The sequence below is a fragment of the Paramormyrops kingsleyae genome, chromosome 18, assembly GCF_048594095.1.
Source record: "Paramormyrops kingsleyae isolate MSU_618 chromosome 18, PKINGS_0.4, whole genome shotgun sequence".
NCBI classification, from domain to species: Eukaryota; Metazoa; Chordata; class Actinopteri; order Osteoglossiformes; family Mormyridae; genus Paramormyrops; species Paramormyrops kingsleyae.
In genome coordinates this window covers 3,925,987-3,949,596 of record NC_132814.1, presented here as the reverse complement: position 1 = coordinate 3,949,596, position 23,610 = coordinate 3,925,987, and the positions used below count along the sequence as shown (strand labels likewise).

Here is a 23,610-nt window from a genome sequence, read left to right as displayed (position 1 = left end):
GATCAATAAAGTATGAATTATTATTTTCAAGTTCTGAGTTTTCGGGAATGCATTGTGATGTTGGATACCACTAATAATGAATAATACATAGAATATATGATTTGTTCCTTCAGATAATCTGCAGATCACTGGTATCTGCATGCTTTCAAACAATCAAATGGTGGTGATGCACCCAGCTTGGTTTGGTCAAGCGCTCTGCCCTGCTACTGAAAAGGGTCAGCAAGGGATCGGGTTGGGTACTGCTCTTATACTTTACAATGGAAAACCGTCAATTTGCGGCTCAGTTCTTGGTGGCAGTGGAAAAGCCATTTGTCTCAGACAGTGCTCCTCATGCCAGAGAAGACACTCGCCAAAGTCCCTTCAGAAGATGGCATCCTTGGTCATCGCCTGTGTTGTCTAACGGTATATCGGCTCTGCTTCAAAAACACGAGAAACCAATCACCTCGGTAAAACCCATATGGGCTAATAAAATGAATGATTTCCCGAAATTATGCCAGAAAAAATAAATCAGTGGCATTAAACTCTGTATCATAAGACTTTAAAATGGCGAAAAACAGGAATACACACATATGCATCATTTTATTCAAGAGCTTTACGTATAAATAAAAAAGTATGTTATTGTCACAGCAAGAATTCCCATGAGTTACAGAAAGTGACTCCAAATAATTTTCCCAGGTATCCTGCAGTTTGGCTTATCATTCACTTACCTTTAACACTGTTTTACAGTACTATTTTAACATCATCTACTTTAGTGCTATGTTATTGTAAACCACTTTTAACTAAATATTGATCATTCCCTTTTCCTTTTAACTGACACGGAAACATGGATGCTAGTCTACAATGTAACAATAAACGCAAAAATCCCACCTCGCCCAGAAGTTCCGGGAGTCTACCACAAAGAACACAAACAGCAGCTCCCTGACACCCACAAATGCTGCATAATATCTCCGTAAAATCAGCCGGCAAGAAGTTTTATCGGCGCAACCCTCAATCGGCCGGCAGAATTTACCGCCACTCTAGCCCCGGTCAGCAAGTTTTACCACCAGCACCCACCCTTCCCCTATGCCATTATAGCGTTAAAAAGTAGTGCCATTCCAAATGGGCCTATTTACCGTTAAAATTTTCAGAATGGGGAAGGGATATCACTGTAATACCGTTCAAACCCAGCCAGCACGCCCCTGTCCACTTCCCTGAAATCAACATGCCTGGGTGGGATGTTAGTAAACGTATCTTAGAAATAACACTTAAAGAGCGTTTTCATTTTTGCCGTAACAGTAAAACGACCACCATACTGTATGTTTCAACAAGGGACTAATGAGAATAACCAAATATTGTCGCACTTTACAGCTAAGAAGCTTAGACATAAACGCCACTCACATACAAGTGTTGCAAAAGGCAGCAAAATATCCCTTATCAGATTTCTTGCTTAGCTGGATAACTTGACTGATTTAAGGAACTCCGGTTTAAATATTCTTTGTCTTTGTTCACTGAAATTTAGCCTGGACTACCTTAAATCTGACAAGTAATCCATCTACACAAGATATCCAGCTTCGTGATCCAGGCCTCTGAACCACCTGCATGGTGTTTCTAAATAAAAGTTAAAACGGGAGTAAAATATTTCATGCAGTTCCATCAGCATTTCTGTGGACGGTATTTCGCCTTCAAGACTGAGACTTCACACAGACACCTAAAGGATCTGCAAAACATGCTCACTTTATATTACATAGTGAACGGTAGGTCGCAAATGAAAAAAAATATTTCAAAGAAATAAAGTATGTAATGTCTTAAGAGAATGCCTCGGAAATCCTGATAATGCAGTGTACGGTGATGTACTGAACCTTGTACAGGGTCCTGAGGATGAGAAATAACAAAAGCAGTGTGTTACAGTATCGAGGTGCTGAATTCAGAATTAACGTGTCAGCCAGACTTTATTTATTTTGTTATTGGCGCAGACTTCAGACGACACAATTGGCTCAATTGATGGTCGCAAATATGTGATTGGCTTAGACATGACAGTATGTTATGTGCTTGATGTAGTGGATTGGGAACCTGTACGTTCTTGATCTTCTCTTGATCTTCTGATGCCTCCAGCATCCCTGTTGGCTCATAAAGAAGTATGACTTTCTGCTTTGCATGCTAGATACACCCTTCTCTCCCTATTTGCATGATAAACTGCCTACTCTGTTTTGACGATTTCTCTTGTATAGTCACCCTTTTCTCCTCAGATGGAAAATTGCCTCTATTCCAGCCATAAGAGCTGTCATCTACCCGACGTTAATATCTGCTTAAATTAATATTAATATTTACTCCTTAATTCAATATTTACTCCTGTCTGTCAATACTTCTGTATTGAATCAACAATACATAATATTCCAGGATATATAAATTTCAGACATTGTTATTTGTCTTTTTATAAAATATCAGTGGTCAAAGAATCCTGAATAATAATAATAATGTGACACAGTACTGTGGTGTACAATTGTCATGGTCATGATGGTTTTCTAAGGGCAGCATCAGGGGGCAGAGGGTAAGCGAGTGGCTGGCAGTGGCGTGATGTAGCTCAAAGAGGAGAGGGGTGGGCGGGTGTTGGAGAGGTATGCCGAAGGCTTGAGGCTGTGCTATAGGTTAACCAGGTGCAGGTGAGAGGCAGGAAAGTGGGGACACAGGGCCATGTCAGGGTTCCTCAGCTGTCTCTGCACCCGCTTGTGGAACCTCTCACGCACGCGATTGAACTCCATGATGTCACAGGGGTCCTCCTCAATCCAGAACCTGTGAAACTCCTGCATGAGGTAACCTGCAAAGGGACAGCAAGCCGCATCATGAAGAACGGGGACCAGCAGGATCCAAGATTACTCCCCCCAAATTCCAATTGCAATTGCATGGCAATTATTTATGAACAATTTAAAAAAAAACAACTGAAAGGAAATTAGAATACAACAAGGGGTAGTACTATCAATATGGGCAAAGTATGGCTGTGTTTTTCATCCTTTTTCATGCTCCTCCTTTTTCACAATCCAATCCTCGGAGACCCGCAGACAGTCCATGTTTTTGTTCCCCCCCAGCACCCGGTAGGGAGCAAAAATTTGTACTGTCTGGCAGGGAACTGGGACAGATCAAAAACATGGACTGTCTGTGGGTCCCCAAGGACTGGGTTGGGAAACACTGCTTTATAGAACCATTAATCTCTCCATGCTGGGTTTAAAGGTAACATTATAGTGTAGAAACACTCACAAAAGGTCTGTTGAAAATGAACCAGATTCGGCATCTCTGGTGCCACATTATAGAGGTGTGTCTTCAAGGCACCGCTCACCAGGAGGGAGTAGGCCAGCTCAGTGATGTTGATGCCCACGATGGCAAAAGAGTACCTGCAACAGCAGAGAACAGGAGCTCCACATATTCAAATTATTTTCAGATTGGCTGGCCCTTGATCAGAGGGTCCATGTTAGACTGCCGCAAAAAAATGCTGAAACTAGGATATAGTATAAACTGGAAATGTTCTGCCAGGGGAGGGACTAATTGACCAGGGTATGCTTGGCGTAATTCTGCAGAGGCCTTGTTAGTCTCAAGAAACTAATCCACCCCAGTGGTGATGGCTTGGCTGCATGCCCAGTCATTACTTAGTCCTGCTGCCTGGCAACTGCACAAACTGAGAGTGAGTGTGATATAGAGGCAGGAATCCATGCACACAGACACATATTAGCTGTTGTTTGCTTCCTGACAAACGGGAGCACTTGCAAGTCATAAAATGCATCACGAAACAAAACAAAGATGACTAACGCAGAATACTGGGGGGGGGGGGGGGAGAGCTCATGCCAGTTCTGTGTGTCCATCAATATCTCATTGCAGTTTTCAAGTGTAACACTCCAGTATTCGGAATGATGAGCAAAACTATCAACCACTTACAAATCATACCTTGACCAGGCTGTGTGCTCTGTGCCTTAGGATACTGAGGATACATTTGGTGACTGTGCTGGTGGCGGCATTAAGGTGATAAGCATTCCAATTGTGAAAATGACTTCATAAGATCGTGGCTCATGCCTTCTCTGCCTGTTGCCTACAGTATTCAGCCAGTAGAGACCATGTCAGAAGTTTCCTTTACAGTGGTACTATGGAAGTGTCGAGGTCCAAGTCTAATTTCCCCATAAGAAATAATGTAGATGGATTTACAGACGCTCCTCTACTTACGATCTTTCAACTTACGAACTTTCAGACATACAAACGAAGAGGACTGTAAGTCCAAATTGTGTTCTTTGGGCTCCCATTTCCTGTCCACAACATAATTTTTTTTTCCTGCGCGCCAATTCCGCCTAGCACGACTTCTGGCTGCTGCTCCTGCCGCACAGCAGCGTAGCGTGCGTTCTCCCAGCATCCTAGTTCTTTGTACTTGCGTATACCCTTAATATGATGCTGAATAACGACTTACGAACATTTCAAGTTACTGTATGAACGGCCATTCGGAACGTATCTCATTCGTAAGTACAGGAGCGTCTGTATTCTGTTCCAGACCCACCCATCCCTTATAATACAGGATACAACATTTTATTTTCCAGTGTGAGAGAATCCCATATTTTAAGGGAATGGTGGTAACCCTAGACGGAGAGGTTATTGTTTGGCAGGGGAGACACGTCTCAATCCGTACAAGTTTTAGCAGGTCTATTTTGTCGTGTTCCGAGTTTTCGCTTGATTTGCAGCCAAATTTTTCCCGACCAACCCATTTCAGGTCCAAATTGGTAGAGTTAAACACCTCTCGACCCATAAAAGTTTTAGCAGGAACGGTCAAGGTCTAAGATTTCGGTTGAGGTGCAAGTCGAAAAAAATCTGACAGACTGGTCGAGTTAAGAGGTGTTCGAGGTCCAATGTTCTACTGTATGTGCTTTTGCTTACAATGAGACTGTATCCGTGTTTCCCTGTACTCCCGCATGTCCTTAAAGGAAATGTAAACTTTCATATGACAAAGAGATTGGCACAATAATTCTGCAAAAAGGGGTGCATGTGTGGGGGGGGGGGGCTATGTAGGAACCATTTCTTTTTGGTCCGCACAAGAGGATGCTCAATTTTATAAAAATCTGTGAATGCAATCAACAGACAAAGAATGTCAAAAGTCTTGTATTTTGTTTACTCATGGATAAGGTTAGGGCTGGGTAGTCATAGTTGTCGTAGTTAGTATTAGGGTTATGCTCATAGCAATGAATGGAGAGTCCATACAAAGATATAGAGACCTCACCTGTGTGTGTGTTTGTGGTTTTTTTACCTTATGGGGACCAGGTTCCATCAGGTTCCTGGTCCCCATATGGGAAAACTATTTTATAAAAATCCATGACTGTAATTAAAAAACTAAAAATGTTTGGTTACTTATGGTTATGGTTAGGGTTGGGTAGGGGTTAAGGTTGTCATGGTTAGCATTAGCATTTTTTAAGGTTGTCATGGTTAGCATTAGCATTTTTCGCATACAAATGAATGAGCGGTCCCCAAAAAGATATGATTACACAACTGTGTGTGTGTGTGTGTGTGTGTGTGTGTGTGACAACCACCATTGGTTGTGGCATATTTGGCACCCTGGTCATTGTTCGAGCCAGCTGCTCAGCTGCACAGTTGTCCCCATGGCGCCTTTTAAACGATGCTGCCCTGGCCAATTGCCCATAATGTTGCTGCAAGGATCTATCAATGACAACTGCGCAAATCTATTCTCTGTGTTAAAACTCCCCGCATGGTTCCGTTTGCATGGCGTCAGCCTCTCATTTGCATACGTTTCTACAGACAACCCCATTCATAAGTGTGACCTCTCCAGCAGAGTGTGTAAAAACACAACATCGAATTTCCATCTTTTTAAGATTACTTTACTGTTGCTCTATGTATCCCCAATACAGGGGAGACTGACTACAGGAGTAACAGTGTTGGCATCTTGCATGAATCTCAGTATTTCTGCATAACAATCCATTTGTATTACTGCTACAATTAGTTATTGTTGATATATTTGTAATTAAAAAAAGAAACGAGCTGAACGTCCATACTGTGTCTTCTTATACAAAAAGAGAAATAATCTGTGAATATCAACCAATGGCTTCTGACTAGCAGAAATTGCCCACTAAGCTTATTTGGTCTCGGTACAAAAAAGTAAAAAGGATTAACTCAGTACAGCTTGTTTTTCTAGTTTCCTGACTTCCTACTGCACTGTTTCACCTGCCAGATGATGGATAAAACGTTACCAAATGCTGTATAACCCACAATCAATTTCACAGATGTTCATCTGATGTATAGAGCCTTAAAACTCTTTAATTCATTAAAACAAGCATTCTATTTAAATCAACCCTTTGCGTTTAACTCCACAGAAGAGTGATCTGTGGGCCTCTCTACCCTTGAGGTGCTCAGGGCGGCACACATACCCAATGGCCTTATCAGACTTCTTCCGCTCCCACTCTGCTTTGCTCATCTGGCTGTGGACACAGTGGAGAAGCAGGTGTGAGAGTTACATCATCCTAAGTGGCAGCCAGCAGATCATGGCCCACACTGAGCCTCTATAAACAGGCCCCTAATACCACAGACTCAGTTCTGCTCCTGAGAATTTAATATAACATAACATTCTAGAATTCTATACTATGTTCTATGTAATACTGTAACAATAAGGGCACAAATTATAACACAGCAAATGGATGCAAAAACTTTAACTGTAAGGCTTGTGAGTGTGGACAGTACCTGGCCTCATCCTTGGATGCACTCCTAGGCACGGAAATGGAATAAAAGGTATGGAGAGAGGGCAACTTAATGAAAGGATGAAGAGAGACAACGTAAAGATAAGCAATAAAAATTAAACATCAGAATAAAGAAAAGAGCTATTATGAATGGAAAGTCACAAATCCCTTAAGGAGGAGTCATATGACAGGAAAAAGCATAAACTGACAGCCACCCATCCACTTGCAATCATTGGTTATTTAATCTGTGACTTGGACACCCAGATATTATTATGGGAAGTAAGCTGTAATATAATCCATTATAGAACAAAAGAAATTGATATTCATGAACGGAGAACCAAACAAAGGATATTTTTATAAGGAATGAATAAATGGAATATGTAGGTGAAAGCACGACTTCAGTTTTCTTCTGTAAGCCTCCCTTCCTCATGCTGTTCAGCCACAGTTACCTGTGCCTGGGCTGCAGTGAGTCATGGAGGACCTGTAGTGCACTGGCCTTGTCGTGTTCAGCGAAGTACCTGCAGTCAGGTATGAACCATGGGCAGAGACAGAGGCCAATAGTCACCAGGTGAGGGGCGGTTCTCATTAATGAGCTCACACACATATACAGTGGTACCTCGGTTCTCGAACTCAGTAGAACTCGAATTTCTTGAAAGTTGAACAAACTAGTTTGACCTAGAACTCGATCTGAATATCAGAAGTCGAACCGTGAACGCTGACCTAATATAAATTGTACGCGTCAGGAAATGAGTCATACTACAATGCAATTCTTACTTGAATTCCTTCTTCACAGGCTGGACGATTAACCAAATAAAGCAGAGCAACATTACAGTAAATAACAATAAATAAACCACTAACTTACGTGTACTATTAGAGCATTTATGTGATTTATTTAAACTTTATTTTACCAGGTAAATTAACTGAAAACCAGTTCTCACTGCTTTACGTGATATTCGGGAGAAATAGCAGATTACGCATCGGAACTGCCTGGGATACAAACGTCATGCGTGTAACTAAACTCTTCAGCCAATAAGGGCAAAGGTGTGTCGTCACGGAGGCGGTTCCAGTTTGTGCAGCCGGGTGAGAGGCCGCAATGCATCTAACCGTAATGCATTGCGTCAGTATCAGAATGCGTTGCTTTAAGCCAGCGCTGTAAGCAAGTCGAACGCACCCAATGACCGGACTGGGGAAACAAACTGAAACGCGGACTTAATACAGAGAACTAATGACAACAACCAGAAACAACTGATCACATGGGGGATCCCACACGAGGTTAATGAGGGGGCGTGGCACACGGAAGGAGCGGAAGATCGGAGAAGGGTCCAGCTGCAGACGCCTGTAGAGTGGAGCTCCACCGGAAATTCGTCACCTCCACAGGAAACATGTGGCCTCAACTCTGTGTCACAGCGAATAAACCCTAACCTTAACCCTAACCCTAACCGGAGCTCCACTTTACGTCCTTAAAGATCACGTGTTTCCTGTGGAGGTGACGTATTTCGAGTGGAGCTCCACTCTACAGGCGTCTGCAGCTAGACCCTCTTGGACGATCGGGGCAGGACAGGAGTAATGTTGGGATAATATCTTTATCATTTTGGAAGCCATTAAGAAAAAAATGCTCTTCTTGTTTTATCCTGTTCATTTTGTGTTTAAATGATGGTTAATGGTTCTGAAATAAATTAAAAAAAAAAAAAACATATTTAGGTGTAATTTTGGGGGGCTGGGGGGCCGGGAACCAATTAATTGGTTTTCCATTATTTCTTATGGGAAAAATTCGATCAGAACTCGAACTTTTTAGGATTCGATCAGGAGTCCGGGACAGATTAAGTTCGAGAACCGAGGTACCACTGTATATTACATCGTGATTATATAGTGCATGCACAATAATCACCTGGGCTTTAGATGACGGGCATAAACATTTGTTTGGACACTGGCTTTTCGGTACTATATGAACATTTACTTACACTTACAATTTAGTAAGCAGATTAGCAGTACGCCTAAAATATTAATGCGAGGCGCATTGTGATGTGACCAAAAGTTAATTCTGTATAAATCTGACTGACATCTTTTTACCTTATTCACAATATCTCCTCTTTCAAAAGATGTTGTGGCTGTTCAGCTGTCCCTTTCTTCACCACCAAATCAGTGTTATCGTTTCCATCACACACCAAAACAGTAGTATGTGGCATGCTTCGGTAACTGATTTTATGAACATAAGGCTTTATTATATAATTATATATTGTATAAACATTTATACAGATTACTAACTTTTGGGTGTCACAGTATGCATCTCATTAATATTTTAGGAGTACTACTAAACTGCTTACCAAATTGTGGGCGTAAGTAAATGTCCGTATAGTACCGAAAAGAACGTGACAGAACAAATGCTTACGCCCATCATCTAAAGCCCTGGCGATTATTGTGCATGTGCCATATAATTGCAATTATGTTGTGATGTGATATCGTGCAGGCCTACACACACATGCACAAACACTCACAGAAGAGTTTGTAAGCCCAGGAGCCCCATTCCCCTGAAGTCAGTCTTGGGGTCACTGCCTTGGAAACCAATATCACACCACTGCTTGGAGATGCGCCCACTCAGAGGAGATTCGGGGCGAAGTGTCCTCCACAACTACGGTGAAGAAGACAGAGGTCATGTATCAAAGATATGAAACGAAGGTCAAACCTGACCATAAATATAACAGCACACCTATAAGTTTTGGTAAGATGTATGTATAGATCTGTGGGCTTCAGTGAACACAGGTACAGAAAAGTTTGGACGCACCTACCCATATAAATGTTTTTTTTTGTACTATTCTCTACATTTTAAAATAATTCTAAAACATCAAAACTATAAAATAACACATTTGGAACTATGCACTGACCAAATAAGTATTAGACAAAAAAATGTTGGGGGGGGGGCAGCTCTGTGGGTTGGAACTCAGAAGTTTGCTGGTTCAAATCCCTGGGTTGGCAGAGTGATCCCACCATTGGGCCCTTGACCAAAGCCCTTAACCCCAATTGCTCCATGGATTGGCTGAACCTCCATTCTCCTCTAACCTATTTTCATGAGGTGGTCATCTGGGATACTTTTCCAGCTGTCCTGAAGGAGGTCCCACGTATGCTGAGCACTTCACAATCTGGTCAAAGTACTCCAACCATTTCTATTGTGCAGGTCAAGTGGCCAGTTTATGTGATGCGGCCCACTATCACTGTCCTTTGTAGGAGGCTTGGTGTGTCCAAACTTTTGAATGGTACCATGTGTAGGTGATCCAGTGTTATCTGCACCTTCAGCAGCATTTCCTCATGATCAGGGTTCTCACAGTCATATGGCTCTCTTCGCAGCTTCTCCACCTCAACCACTAGGCTCCTGTAGCCCACAATCTGGTAGAGGCTGGCCTGAAGAGAGATGGCCAACCTGGGCAAACATAGAACACAATGTCCCTCAGCCACCTGTTGCTGCTCCACCGAAAGAGACAGAACCACAGCACAGGTGTGGACACGGTGATGCCCTAGACAGAACCACAGCACCAGTGTGGATACAGTGATACCCTAAGACCAGGGTTCTTCAACGCTGGACCTCGATTCCAAATCTTCAGTTCTCCCAGGTAGTTGTTTAATAATTACTGATTCTGACTGGTCAGAGGCTTCACACCTGACTGACAGGTAAAGAAAGGCTGGAAAACCAGCAGTGCTCGGACCTCGAGGACTGTGAGTTGAATAACCCTGCCCTAGACAGAACCACAGCACAGGTGTGGACACAGTGATGCCCTAGACAGAACCACAGCACAGGTGTGGACACAGTGATGCCCTAGACAGAACCACAGCACCAGTGTGGATACAGTGATGCCCTAGACAGTACCACAGCACCAGTGTGGATACAGTGACGCCCTAGTACTAATCCAGGTGTTGCTAAAAAGTCTCATTTCAGATATTAAGTTCATTTGCTTTGTTTTTATACTAGCTTTTTCTCATAAAGGAGACATATTATGCTCACTTTCACTGTTCATAATTTTATTTTTGGGGACTACTAGAATAGATTTACATGCTTCAATGTTCCAAAAACATATTATTTTTCTCATACTCTTCACCTCTGTTCACTCTGTTTATAACTCTGTCTGAAACGTTATTAGAGCTTTAAGCCCCACACTTGATGAGCCCATTGTACTCTGATTGGTCAGCGGCGCTACGTGTTCCGCCTCTGTCTTGCAGTTTTCATACATATCCTTGCAGGTAGACCGCCAATAAGAATTGTGTTACGAGATGACTTCACCATGTCAAGAAAGCAAGGGCTGGAATTCCGACGAGGCATTTTAGACAAATAAGAGGGGTTTCTGTGGTGAGACCTACTCCCTTTGGCATGTACTTAAGCCTATGGAGAATGTTTACATGCACATATAACTACATAACACAGTAAAGTAAAGGGAAAATCCAGAAAAGAATAGTAGGACCCATTTAAATGCAAATTAATTATAGTCCTGTCTTACTGTGGGTTTGTGTCAGGGTTGATCTTTTTTAATGCCATAATGACATCAATGGTCTTCTCAACAGAGTCTGCATGGACATTGACAGCAGACTGCAGGAGCTGGGAAGGATATAATAATAATAATAATAATAATAATTCATTTGTGGAAAATAATTATATCCCATAGTATAAAATTTAAGGAGGTTTCCAGGTAAAACGCTTCCCTGTTTTGTTTTATTTTCATAGACGAACCCCTTAAGGACCCATACAAAGCTAAGTGATGTGTCTCACCCCACTCTTGGAGAACTTGAGAGATGATTCTGAAAAGAAAACACAGGAAGAGTCATCTCAGAAGCCCATCTAAAGTAAGGCTAGTATTCTAGTATTAAATCCTGCTGTTTCAGTAAAATTAAAATGTTTCATTTAAGACAACATGCGTTAGTATAAAATATAGCAGTTACTTGGACACTTCCAAAAATGAAAGAATTACATAACTTTCCATTTTCACTCAGCCATCTTGCTGAGTGGCTTAGAAGCTCATCGATTAAAAGTGAGCAACTTAAATGGCAGATGGAACGGCATAAAAATCAAGGCAGCCAAACAAATGGCAAAACGGTCATTTTCAGTGGTATCGCTTTCACTCGCAAAGAAACCTTTCTTGACAATACTCTTAGTGAAACAACCAATAGCCATAGTTATAGCTACCTTTCCTATGGGTAAGATAATTATGTTATACTCATTACAAATTCTTCATAATCTAAAGTCAAGGAAAAATGTGAGAGAAAAGTCAAATATCAGAATCTTACATAGTTGGGGCACTAGATAGCACATGTCAAAAATAAGATGTAAGTGAGGGACTAATTTTAAATTAATTCAATCCAAGCCAATTGTTAAGAAAAACAATTTCACATGGATGCATAATGCATAGGAGCGGCACATTGGCACAGTGATTAGTGCTGCTGCCTCACAGCCAAAAGGTCCTGGGTTCAGTCCCCGGGTTGGGTGTAGGACTCTTCTGTGTGGAGTTTGTGTGGGTTTCCATTAGGGATTCTGGTTTACTCCCATAGTCCAAAAGTGTCCATGGTAGGTAAATTAGTGAATCTAAGTTGGCCCTGTGAGTGTGTGTTGGTGACTGCCCTAGGTTGGTTCCTGGGAAAGGCTCTAGTCCAGGGGTCTCCAACTCCGGTCCTGGAGAGCTACTACCCAGTAGGTTTTCTATCCTACCTGGCTTCTGATGAGCCACACCTGCTCCTGGTATTTACCTGAGAACTGGGGCCTGTACTACGAAGCTGGATTACTGGCTTATTGGGGCAACTTGTCGGATTTAAGGTAGTCTGGGTAAAATGTAAGTGAACGAATATGAAGTCCATTTAAACTGTGGTACCTTAAATCCGACAAGTTACCCCGATAAGCCAGTAACCCCGCTTCGTAGTACAGGCCACTGGTGTGGTTCATCAGAAGCCAGGTAGGATAGAAAACCTACTGGATAGTAGCTCTCCAGGCCCGGAGTTGGAGACCGCTGCTCTAGTCCCAGCTGAGATTAAGTGGTGATGGATGAATATTTGTGATAATAGAAGCCAATCTGCATATGCTAGTGACATTGCTTCTTACCCTATGTCTAGAATTTCTTATACTCAGACTGACTCGGGGGTTCAGAGTCATCCACCTACCTATCTTCAAGGTCCGGCGGGCGCCTGGTTTGTTGTTGTAACAGATGCGCTGCATCTCACACCGTCCCGTGACCTTTCGGGTCACGAACTTCAACGTCCTCCACAGAAATTTGCAGTACAGGAACATAAAAAACTGTGCAAGTGTACTGTGGGGGGAGCGAGAGACCGACACAGTTACAGGAAACAATGACCATAAGCCTGATGACTCTGCTCCAGGACGTGCATCTACACAACATGAGTGTGCCATGCTGAGGAAGACAGGAAAGGAGAGCACAAGGCATTGGGTTTAAAGACACAGAAAATTGTTATGGTCACAGGACTCCCAATAAACACATTAAATATGGTTAAAAAATAATAAGCACATTGATGATTGTACTATATAATTAGGATTTGGAAGTTTTGGGTTAAACCTGTCAATAAACTGGGGGGACCGTATGCTGTTCATTTATAATCTGGTCATACTGAATATTTTAAGTGTGTTTTTGGGTCAGTTGAGATGAAGGGAAGGTTACTCGCCTGCAGATAACCATTGGCTTTGCAATGTAAAAACGCGACTTTATTATTTAGACAAATGAAAACCACTATGCCCGACTGGATGCTTCACGGTTCATTAGTCATAGTTAAAGTCAGACCCCATGCCAGTGTTCTGTCATAAAATACTACCTATGGTGCTATGGAGCCTTTCTGCGCATGTGCAGTTCCAACCTCTTGGGATTAGGGTTAGGTTTTAGGGGCTATGAGTGTAAATGTGATTGAATGAACACCGGTACCGGGTTCTCCTATACGGGGGAAGCTGGGATCATTACGGGCCGTACTGTTATGTCACATGTGCTTCCGCATCAGTGTGTTTAATCATCAGCGACTCTGTGCTGGTCAATGTGCGCCGTGTTTCTTCTGCCAACTGATAATGTTAAGATAATTATCCAAATTAATTATAATCTATTATATAGCGTTACATTTTACTAATTAACCGAATATTTTATTTAAGGGATGCCTAATATTAGATGGTTAATCAAAATCAGCTAGGCCTAACTATTGCTTTTGTTAAATATCGTAGAAATATAGTTAGGTGCTGGTACTTTTGGAATGTGTTTTCCGTAAGGGCTATTAAAATCGGCCTGGGGCAGAATGTTAGACTCACGTTTCCAGCACCTCTGAAACTACGCGAGCTTTTCAGTTAAGCGCTTCGGCAGAACTAGTGAAAAGCCCGCGTAGTACTACCGAGAGAGCAGTTACTAAGGGAGAATTGATTAGTCGCGAGCAATAATGAAGGATTCAGGACGTGCGCCGGTGCGCGGTGAACCAGTAAAAAGCGGTCGATCGATCGGACGGTGGCGTGCTGTTCGTTACACTGGTGTCGGATGTACAGGCTCTATCTATCATCTATCTAATCTATCTCTTATCCCTTGCACACAGGTAGGCCTACAACCCTCATATACTATACCATGACCAAAACAATCATCTTCTAGAAATATTACTTTAATTCACACAAGCAATATGTCACTAGTTCCCTGTGCATTTCCTTTCAGCACCACTATGAACTATCTGTATAGAAAGGTATTAGAGACAATTAAGCTCCCTTTACTAACCTACCCAGATAGCATAAGTACATTGAAAAAATGTTGACTTGTGATCACACTTCATCGTTTAATGTTGGAGATGGAAAAATAACTATCATTCAACACTGAATGATCCCTTTTTCAGCAGTGTCAGTTAATGTTGAAAATTTGACATTGAATCAATATTGATTCAGAGGAGATTTGTGGTTATGGAGATGCCGATGCCTGACAGGCGCCGATAGCTCGACGTAAGCGCTTCTGCGCATGCTCACAGTCAACCGACCGAGTGGCGCGAAGAACAAGCAAAGCTCCGACCTAAGACCGAAGTTGAAGTTTCTGAGGTAACTTTAATTTACTCTTAAGTCTAAGGATGTGTATGGACATGGCGTTCTGATATCACTTTAAATGATTTTTAATCATTATCTGATTTTGCGTTTTGTATAAATATAACCTTAACGTATATTTATTACACTGGAAAAAAACACTAATTTAGGCGGGAATGTTTGCTAATTAGCTTCAAGCTTAGCAGTTCGTCTGCTAACGTTACTTTGTGTACAGAATTCTGGACAGCGACAGATTTTTCTCGAACTTTTTTGGAGGTAGCGCTGACTTTTCCAAACACTGTTATTCTGGTCACAGATTAGCTAGGCCAGTAATAATTTGGACCCTGCAACAATCTTTTCTGTCGCCTTTTACACAGTGGCCAGTTAAATTAACCCCGCGTGTGACGTTTTGAATGTTTTATACTGAGATTGGAAAGCATACCTTTGAGGAAGATGTACATTATGCAGTTAATACGTAACATAAGCGGACTGCGTCATTCACATAGAGCTAAAGAAATATCTAAATGAAAAATATTAACCAATAAATAAATTATTTATTTTTACAAAAGTATTATCATAATTATGTTAAGACAAAAATGTGAATGCGGCTATCATTCTGCAGTCACGTGGTCAAAGAGCTGTATGTGGCTTGCGAACCGCAGGTTACCGACTCCTGACAACTGGTATGCAAGTACGCATTCACCTTTAAACCTCTACACCGCAAATGAAGTATGAATTAGCATATAACGGTTAGAATGCACGGTAATTTCTTGTTATATCGGTGCAAATGCACATAAGGTACGTACGTATTTGCGCTGTTACATTAATCGATTGCCGCACGTATCGCTTTTGGAGGTGAATGCGTCTTTTGTACCAGTTATGTCCAACCCTGTCTATAACAAGAAGTGGCTATTACTCTGTTTACTTTTATTGATAGTGTCATAAGTGTACTAGTATAAAATCCTTGCAAATGCCAGTTTTTCTTTGTTCCCTGTCTTTTTCAAGCTTAGTGGAGATTAATAGTAATTAAAGTGTCCTTTAATTTGGGTAATAAATAATTTTTCCTCACTGTACCATCTGTACCATTCCTTTGGATTTTGACAAATAGCATGGCTTCCTATTGGGCAAAAAGGAGAAGGGTCTTAAAAAGCACAAATGAAGCAGAAAATTATATTTTAAATAATTTTGAATCAGCTATTGCATGTCAGTGTATAAATGCTCCCTCCAGTGAAACTCTTCATGATACATTTTGTCTGATTACTGATGAAAATGAGTCTGATAGTCACACAACTCAAAATGACTCAGAAGTGCAAAGTGCAACTCCCGGCAATTCATCAGATCTGGATGAGGGTGAATTTTGTCAGGAAGGAGAGCTTAATTTTAAATTGAGGCACTGGGCTAAAACATTTTCTGTTCCACTTGTTGCTCTGACTTCTCTTCTTTGCATTCTACAAGTCTACCATCCTCAGTTGCCAAAAGATGCAAGAACATTACTTGGCACACAGTCTAGAGTTATAGTGAAACGTGTAGGTGGTGGGGAGTATTACCACTTCGGTTTAGAGAAAGGGTTGATCTCAAAATTGCAGTCCATCCAATTGCCTGACTTGTTGAACACAATAAAGATGCAGTTCAACATAGATGGTCTGCCTTTATTCAAGAGCTCTAAACTTCAGTTTTGGCCAATTCTGTCAATGATTGACTGCGACTACACAAAGACACCCTTCATTGTTGGCCTCTTTTGCGGATCAGGAAAACCACACAGCGTATTTGAATATTTAAAGGATTTTGTGGATGACCTCTCCAAATTGTTAGTTAATGGTGTGACCTATGATGGTAAAACCTTGAGGGTCATTGTGTCATCCTTTGTGTGTGATGCTCCAGCACGTTCGTTTATTAAACAGGTTAAGTCTCACAATGGCTATTCAGGATGTGACAAATGCCATCAAGTTGGTGAGTGGCGAAATAAGATGACATATAAAGAGACCACAGTGAGAAAAAGGGCTGATGATGAGTTTTTTGAAATGGTGGATCAAGATCATCATCTAGGTCATAGTCCACTCACTGGGATAGTGAAGATGGTGTCAATGTTCCCCATTGACTATATGCATCTCTGCTGTCTAGGCGTCACTAGAAAACTAATAAATTTTTGGTTGAGAGGTAAAAATTTGTTGACACGATTACCTTCCAGAGTAGTTTCTGCAGTGTCTGAGAAACTGGTTAATCTTCGCCCATACACACCTTCAGAATTTGCTCGAAAGCCTCGTGAATTGAGTGAAATAGACCGCTGGAAAGCAACAGAATTGCGTCAGTTTATGATTTACACAGGTCCTGTGGTTCTTAGAGGCAGCCTTCCAGAAGAGCTGTATGACAACTTCATGCTATTTTCTGTTGGCATGTTCTTGCTGCTGTGCCCTGGTCTTTCAGCCTCAATGATTGACTTTGCTCACAGACTGATGGTGGCCTTTGTTGATCACTTTGGCCAGTTGTATGGCCAGGATGAAGTGGTGTTTAGCATACACCAACTGATACATTTGTCTGATGAGTATCGGCTGTTTGGCCCTCTTGACAATGTGTCATCTTTTCCATATGAAAGTTTCCTTGGGAAAATTAAAAAAATGTTAAGAAAGCCAAATCAGCCATTACAACAAATTGTGAAAAGGCTTTCTGAGGTTCCAAGTGTTTTTGTCCAGCCCCATAGTGAACAGACTGAATTACTGGAACTTCATCAGAAAGGTCCATTGCCATTTCAGTTAAGCTCTGTTCAGCAGTACAAAAGAATTGTAACCAGGGATTTTTCATTTTCAACACATAAGGGAGATAACTGTGTCATAATAGGGAGTAAAATTGCTTTGGTGCAAAACATACTGAAATCCGATGCAGTCTGTGTGGTTTATCAGAAGTTTAAGAATTGTCAGTCGTTCTTTTCGTATCCCTGCCCCTCATCGTTAATTAATTGTTACCTGGTTGATGGATTGGATGAAGAGTTTGCTGTGGGAAATCTGATGAATATTAACAGAAAATGTGTGTTGTTCCCATATAATGAGAGTTTTATTGCAATTCCTCTACTTCACCTAAACATGAGCTTTTGATTTGATACTAGTATACACACAATTTATAGTAAGCTTTTTTCTTGTTATAATCCTTGACACATTCAGAAATACAAAGGACATGGTACAGTTGTGGAAAGTGGTGGAGTTTGAGGACAAAGGTACAGCTATTGCACCATCCAACTGGCTGAATGAGACGGATAATGAGAAGACATGCTACTGGCCACCATTTGATGGGCAGCGACTTCATAAGGCTGTCATAGACCACATCCTACCAGAACAGGGCTGGTCCATTCACAGGCATATAAGAGTGTTGGCAAGCTGTGGTAAGTATAACCTTAATTTTTTATTTTCTTTTAAAAAAAAAAAACCCATTTTAACTCAAAACTTACTTTTTATGCTTCCAGTATCATATGATAAAGCCAAACAATGTCTCAAGAAGTCTGTACAACCAGATTGCCCAACAACAGACATTCAGTCAGATGAAGAAATGGCTGTGAGGCAGAAAAGAAGAGCGAAGTAAACAAGAACATTTGACAATTCATTTTGTGTTTGCTTTTATATATATATTTGTGTGTGCATGTATGTATGTATATGTATGTATATATATTTTTATGTATGTATATATAAAAAATGTGTGTTATTCTGCCTAAAGGCCTAATCCCCGATACATGGGGGACAGTGACGATGATTATAATGACAAACATGCTCCCAAAAGAAGAGTTCCCCAACCTAAAGTTGTTATGCCAGGTATGGTATTAGGAACAGGCGCTTATTTTATTAATGCAATATTATTAATATTATTGATTTCCATATCCTACACCTTTCAAACTAAGCCACTAAAAATTTTATGTGTGTTTTTTCATTTCATTTACATTTCTTGCATTGCACTAGTTTGACCATCCATTCACCTCTCTTTTATGTTTCGCTGCTTTGAAAAGTTTTTCAAACTTCCCTTTTTAAATTTGTTTTCAGTCCAAGGCCTTGCACAGCCTGAACAACACAACTGGTATTGCACCTCACAGCGCCCCAGCAATGGTAATCAAAACTTGGGTATTTTTATTATTAGGCTATCGCTTTGCATTATTTATTGTAAGTTGGTACACATTTCTGTTCTGCAGATTGGAACACTGACAGATGGCAAAATGAAAATCACCAAAGAGGTAAATATGGTCTTATTGTTTAGTTATAGCCATGTGGTAACTTGGCAGAGCGTTTTAAAATATCTGAAGTCAGTTTGATGATAAAATGCACATCAATATTTAATCTGACTCGTTGCTAGAAATATAACCTATATGGACAACAAATAAGGTTTCTCAGTAAAGCGTAGAATAGTAAAGAATTTAAATTTTGTGTTTCTTAACTGATTACAATGCTTTCTACTTAGGTTTTGACTTTGAAGACATCTATACACACACACCTTCACAGCAGCAGGTTCATGGTGAAAAAAGCACACTTCCTACTATTATATTCAAAATGTAAAGAATCTGTTTTGGACTTTCAGTATTTTACATGTAATTTTACTTTCCAGTAGACACACCGCAGAGTACCAGTCCCAAGCATCATCAGCCACAGTACCACACATTGCAGAAGCCTTCTTGCTACCAAGGTTTGTAGTTTTTTTTATTAATCTACATTTTTGTATTAGGCAACATGGCAAATAGTTAAAACTAAGCCCACTATTCTGTAGGATCAAATCTTGCAGAGTTTTCCGGGGGTCACTCTGAAGATCCTCGGAAGATAATGAATGGTATGTATAAGCTATGCGAAAACTAACTCACCTATCATGAGTTCTAATTATTCATTGTGGTTTTTGACATTTTGTCTTTCTTTCTGCCCAAGACATTGCACTTCACAAAGTTCTGCTAGCCTTAGGGCAAATTAAAGAAGAGGTCCTCTTCCTAAAGCAGACAACTCTTCAGATAAAGGCACAACTTAAAATGCTGGAAACAGAGGTTGCCAAAGGTTTTAAATCAGAACCTAACAACTCCCAAACATCCTTGGCATTTGCACCACCTATCAGCTTGCCCATCAAAAATGAGATGGATCTTGAGGAGACAGAGAGGATTTTGTTGGCTGACACAGAGAGAAAGAAACTGGTATGTGAATAACAAGATTTGAGGAGTACTAGAGTTGGGAAGTCATAATCATATGTTTTGCTAATGTAGCTTTTGTCTAATTAGATATCAATAATTGAGTTATTTCTCATTGAAATAATTGAATTGTATTAAACCTAAGCAAGTTTTGTCAGCTGTGCTAGTACTGCTCAAAGCATATTTATGACTGTCCCTACTATAAATGTAACCTACAAATTCAGTAGATTTGATGAGTCAATATTTTTTTCTCAACTTCCTTCATTTCAAATAGAATTGTAGTCAATAATGGAAACCTATTTGTTCCTTGAGAGTGGGAAATACTCACACAGGACAGTAATACAACCTTCACTCTCTCCATCAACACCTGTGCCAGCTTTTTCATGTATTGCTACTGTTTCTGTTACAGATAACATACTACACCATGACTGGTGGGCACAACCCCACAAGTATGGAAAGACGAATACTTGTACAAACTTTTACAAATGAGTTTGCCAGTTCCCTCAATTGGGCTGGACGAGGAAAGAAAAGAGGCCTGCAATGTACAAAGTTACAGGACTGCATTTTCTGTAAGTCATGATTAATATTTTTTTATTGCAGTTAATAACAGTTAATTATCTGGACAGTTTCATAAGACAAGAGACATTGATATTTTATCTGGCCATTATTATAGTCAGCTTCAGCTTGCTATTATTCCTAAATCACAGATAGTAGTATACCAAAGCTGGAACATATTAGGGAAAGCTGAAATAATCTCATCTACATCTGTTTTAGATGCTGTGCGAAAGGTGTTTTCTTCAAGGACGCATGCAGAGTTTGCAGATGTTGTTAAGCGGTGGCTGCGGTATGCCCCAGAGCGTGAGGGTGGCAAGCAGCGCAAACCTTCACAGCCTTAAGATACTTGTTGCACTTTTTAAAAAATATTTTTGTATTATTTTATTTTTGATGTTTTGTTTGGTATTTTACTAAAAAGGCAAGCAAGTGAATATGTTGTTTAGGTTTTTGACATGAGTACGACAAATAAAGGTGAAGTTTCCTTATTGTCAAAGTCACTACTACATGCTGTTTGAAAAATGCTTTCCCCCAAACCCTGAAGTTGGCTGAAAGTAAATGTTCTAAATGTAATTGTTAATAAAACGTTCTATTATTTGTACTTGCTGGTTGTTTTGTGATAATTGGAGGTAGCCAGATAAATACAACATATTGATTTAGTGTTAATTCAATATTAATTCTACCAAAAAACAACCATAAACAGTAATTGAAAATAAGTTGTTGTATTGTTGTAATACATCAAAATATAACATTGAATCAACGGTATTTCAATCATAAGTCGATGTGCGCTAATGAGTTTATTCTGATGTCAGAGATAAACATTGATTCAATGCATTAGATGATATAAAAAAGAACGTTGATTCAATGTACATTTGCTATCTGGGTAGGCTACCATAATCATATAGGCTAACTGGTGCGATAAATAAGCTTAACTTTTTCGGGGAAAATATATCGAAAAACTGCATAAGACAACCATGCAGCAGGTTTTGCAGTCCGACGTATGATCGAGATCAACAAGATAAATCCCATAATCTGAGAAACAGGGCGAGCGGTGTGAGTTGCCAATGGTAGCTTATGTTTCGTTGTTTGAATAGCCTTGTCTTTTTGTATATCTTCCTTACTTTTCGCGAGGGGCTTCCGACTATAATTTGGCTTCATAAAAGCGTGATGGAATAATGAGTTGTCTTCTGTAAATAAAAGATACAAAAACATTTTTCATTTGTGGGTGAATCAAAATATAAGGAAAAGAAATAAGCCGAAAAAAATTATGAATATCACGCAGGTAATGCAAATAGTCTACACACAAATTTTCACGAGAAATTTCTATCCAAAATATCTGTAGGCCTATAAGTGTTTCTTCACCTAATGTAAAAACAATATGAGACATTTTACCTACCTTAAAAAATGCTTCATTTTGTCACTTCGTGATTTATCATACAGAATTCACTATATGATGGTCTATGCCTCTGTGAAAAGGATACTGTATATGAATTTTACAAGAAGGCAACGTTTCCCCAAAACAATGTGATATATCGGTCAAAACAATCCCTCTTTTCTTGTAAGACGAACATGACGCAGTTCGGCGTCTGTGTGCGATACAGCTCTTCGCCTGGTGCAGTCATGGGAAGACCACGTTCATATTTTAAGTAGATCTAATATCATCCACATAAGAAATGCATATGTTTTTACGCCATTCAGATAGTAAGCACTGGTGTCATTTTCAATAACCCGATGCTTATTTATACACAGTCGCTCGGGACACAATGTTTGAACTGGTGCGCTCCTTAAAACCGGATAATAGTGCATTGTGCGAGACAATTCGCGGTTAATATTAGCTGAACAGACTGAAGCGTACACAGAGAAAATCGCCAATCTAGGAAAAGTGGAAGGCACCCAATACCGTAAGAGCTGTGCGCCGTGGCGTGCGTTTAATCCCTGGCCGGTGCTTGCTTTTCCTCCATGAAAGCAACTGTCGCCGCCCGCAAGATCCGATGCGGGGCTACAGTACCGAGGAAACCCGTTATCAAAAGCTGGTAAAAACCGGGGGCACCTTGGCGTGCCCTGCAACTCATGCGTTCAACGTTTTCCCTCAAACAAAAAAAAATGTTGTCGTCGAGCAATGTTTAGAAGTTAATTATCAGCATGTGTATTAGCTTCTTAAGTGCAAATCTGTTTGCCTTATTTACGCACCGAGCCGATAGGGCACATAAGCTGGGGTTTATAAACAGCATCCAAGGACTATATTAGTTCGGCCGATCGTTTTGAAAGGGGAATGCCACCCATTTCTCAGGTGCAATTTTCATTTTCAACTCGAGGTTGATTTTCTCGTTTCACTGGTTTGCTTCGTTAGGATGCAGACAGACTAATGGCTCAACATGATTTTATTTTTTTTACATTATTGATTGTGCTAACCATCCCCAGTACTTTTTTACGGAGAAATTGAATGCTTCAGTTTGCCCAGGACGCTTTGATGCAGGAATGTTTTGTCAGTGTTATGTAGACCTACCCCTCGGATTGCTTATAAACAATAACTAGACTATCTTGGAAATAATACTAAAACCAATATCATCACTCAGGGGATTGCAGTTCTGAATTATTCTCAGTGTGATTATAATACTTAGGACTGAGGGTGCTTTCACATCTGTGGTTCGGTTCATTTGGTCCGGACCAAGGGCAACAAATGATACAGTGTAGCATTTTTCTGCCGTTTTGGGTCCTTTTCACACCACACTGATTGCTCTGGTCCGAACCAGTTGAAACGAACCAAAATGACAACATCTACATCACTCGTTGGCCAGATGTGCCATTAAACGTATTTCGTAAACTGCTTTTTAATTGGTCAGAATTAACGTGCGGGAAAATTCCAATGGAACTCCCGGAAGTAAACAAAGCGAGGAGACAACAAGCCGGTAGACAACATGCCGCTATTTAGTATGGAGGGACGACTGCGCTGGCTGATTGTATCGCTGGTCATCGTATACCATATAGTTTGTATACATCACTTTAGACAAACTATACATTTCGAGAAAGAAGCGCGGATGCAGCTGAAAAACAATGTTTTAATGCACTGGAAACGGCGAAGGCGCATCGCAAGTCACTTCAGGAGAAGGCGTGAATTCATTTTGCGAAACTGTGACATGGTCATCTTCCGGAAATATTACCAACGATCCATCAGGTAAGTTAATGTTATGCCCTCTCTCTCTGTTTAAAATTGT

At 40.6% G+C, this 23,610-nt stretch overlaps 2 protein-coding genes across 5 annotated transcripts; one reads left to right on the top strand and one right to left on the bottom strand.

Moving 5' to 3' along the window:
• Positions 1-560: 560 nt before the first annotated feature.
• On the bottom strand, positions 561-22,588 carry LOC111842473 (ELMO domain-containing protein 1-like). 4 transcript variants are annotated; one of them, XM_023809128.2, is made up of 13 exons: positions 22,296-22,587; positions 21,792-21,861; positions 21,517-21,582; positions 12,822-12,967; positions 11,443-11,471; positions 11,174-11,271; positions 9,975-10,104; positions 9,185-9,318; positions 7,139-7,207; positions 6,694-6,717; positions 6,384-6,434; positions 3,232-3,365; positions 561-2,794 (listed from the first exon to the last, which is right to left on the bottom strand). In XM_023809128.2, exons 4-13 carry the CDS (start codon positions 12,946-12,948, stop codon positions 2,619-2,621), a joined length of 972 nt encoding a protein of 323 aa, XP_023664896.1. In that variant the 5' UTR covers positions 12,949-12,967; positions 21,517-21,582; positions 21,792-21,861; positions 22,296-22,587; the 3' UTR covers positions 561-2,618. The 4 variants fall into 4 exon arrangements, with proteins under 4 accessions (XP_023664896.1, XP_023664874.1, XP_023664888.1 ...); XM_023809106.2 differs by lacking the exon at positions 21,517-21,582 and having other exon boundaries at positions 22,296-22,586; XM_023809120.2 differs by lacking the exon at positions 22,296-22,587 and having other exon boundaries at positions 21,792-22,008.
• LOC111841994 (uncharacterized) lies at positions 14,679-20,996 on the top strand. Its single transcript, XM_072702237.1, has 12 exons — positions 14,679-14,721; positions 17,859-18,076; positions 18,158-18,269; positions 18,406-18,500; positions 18,726-18,788; positions 18,872-18,913; positions 19,138-19,191; positions 19,282-19,359; positions 19,441-19,500; positions 19,593-19,849; positions 20,253-20,412; positions 20,618-20,996. Exons 2-12 carry the CDS (start codon positions 17,872-17,874, stop codon positions 20,737-20,739), a joined length of 1,248 nt encoding a protein of 415 aa, XP_072558338.1. The 5' UTR covers positions 14,679-14,721; positions 17,859-17,871; the 3' UTR covers positions 20,740-20,996.
• Positions 22,589-23,610: the final 1,022 nt, after the last annotated feature.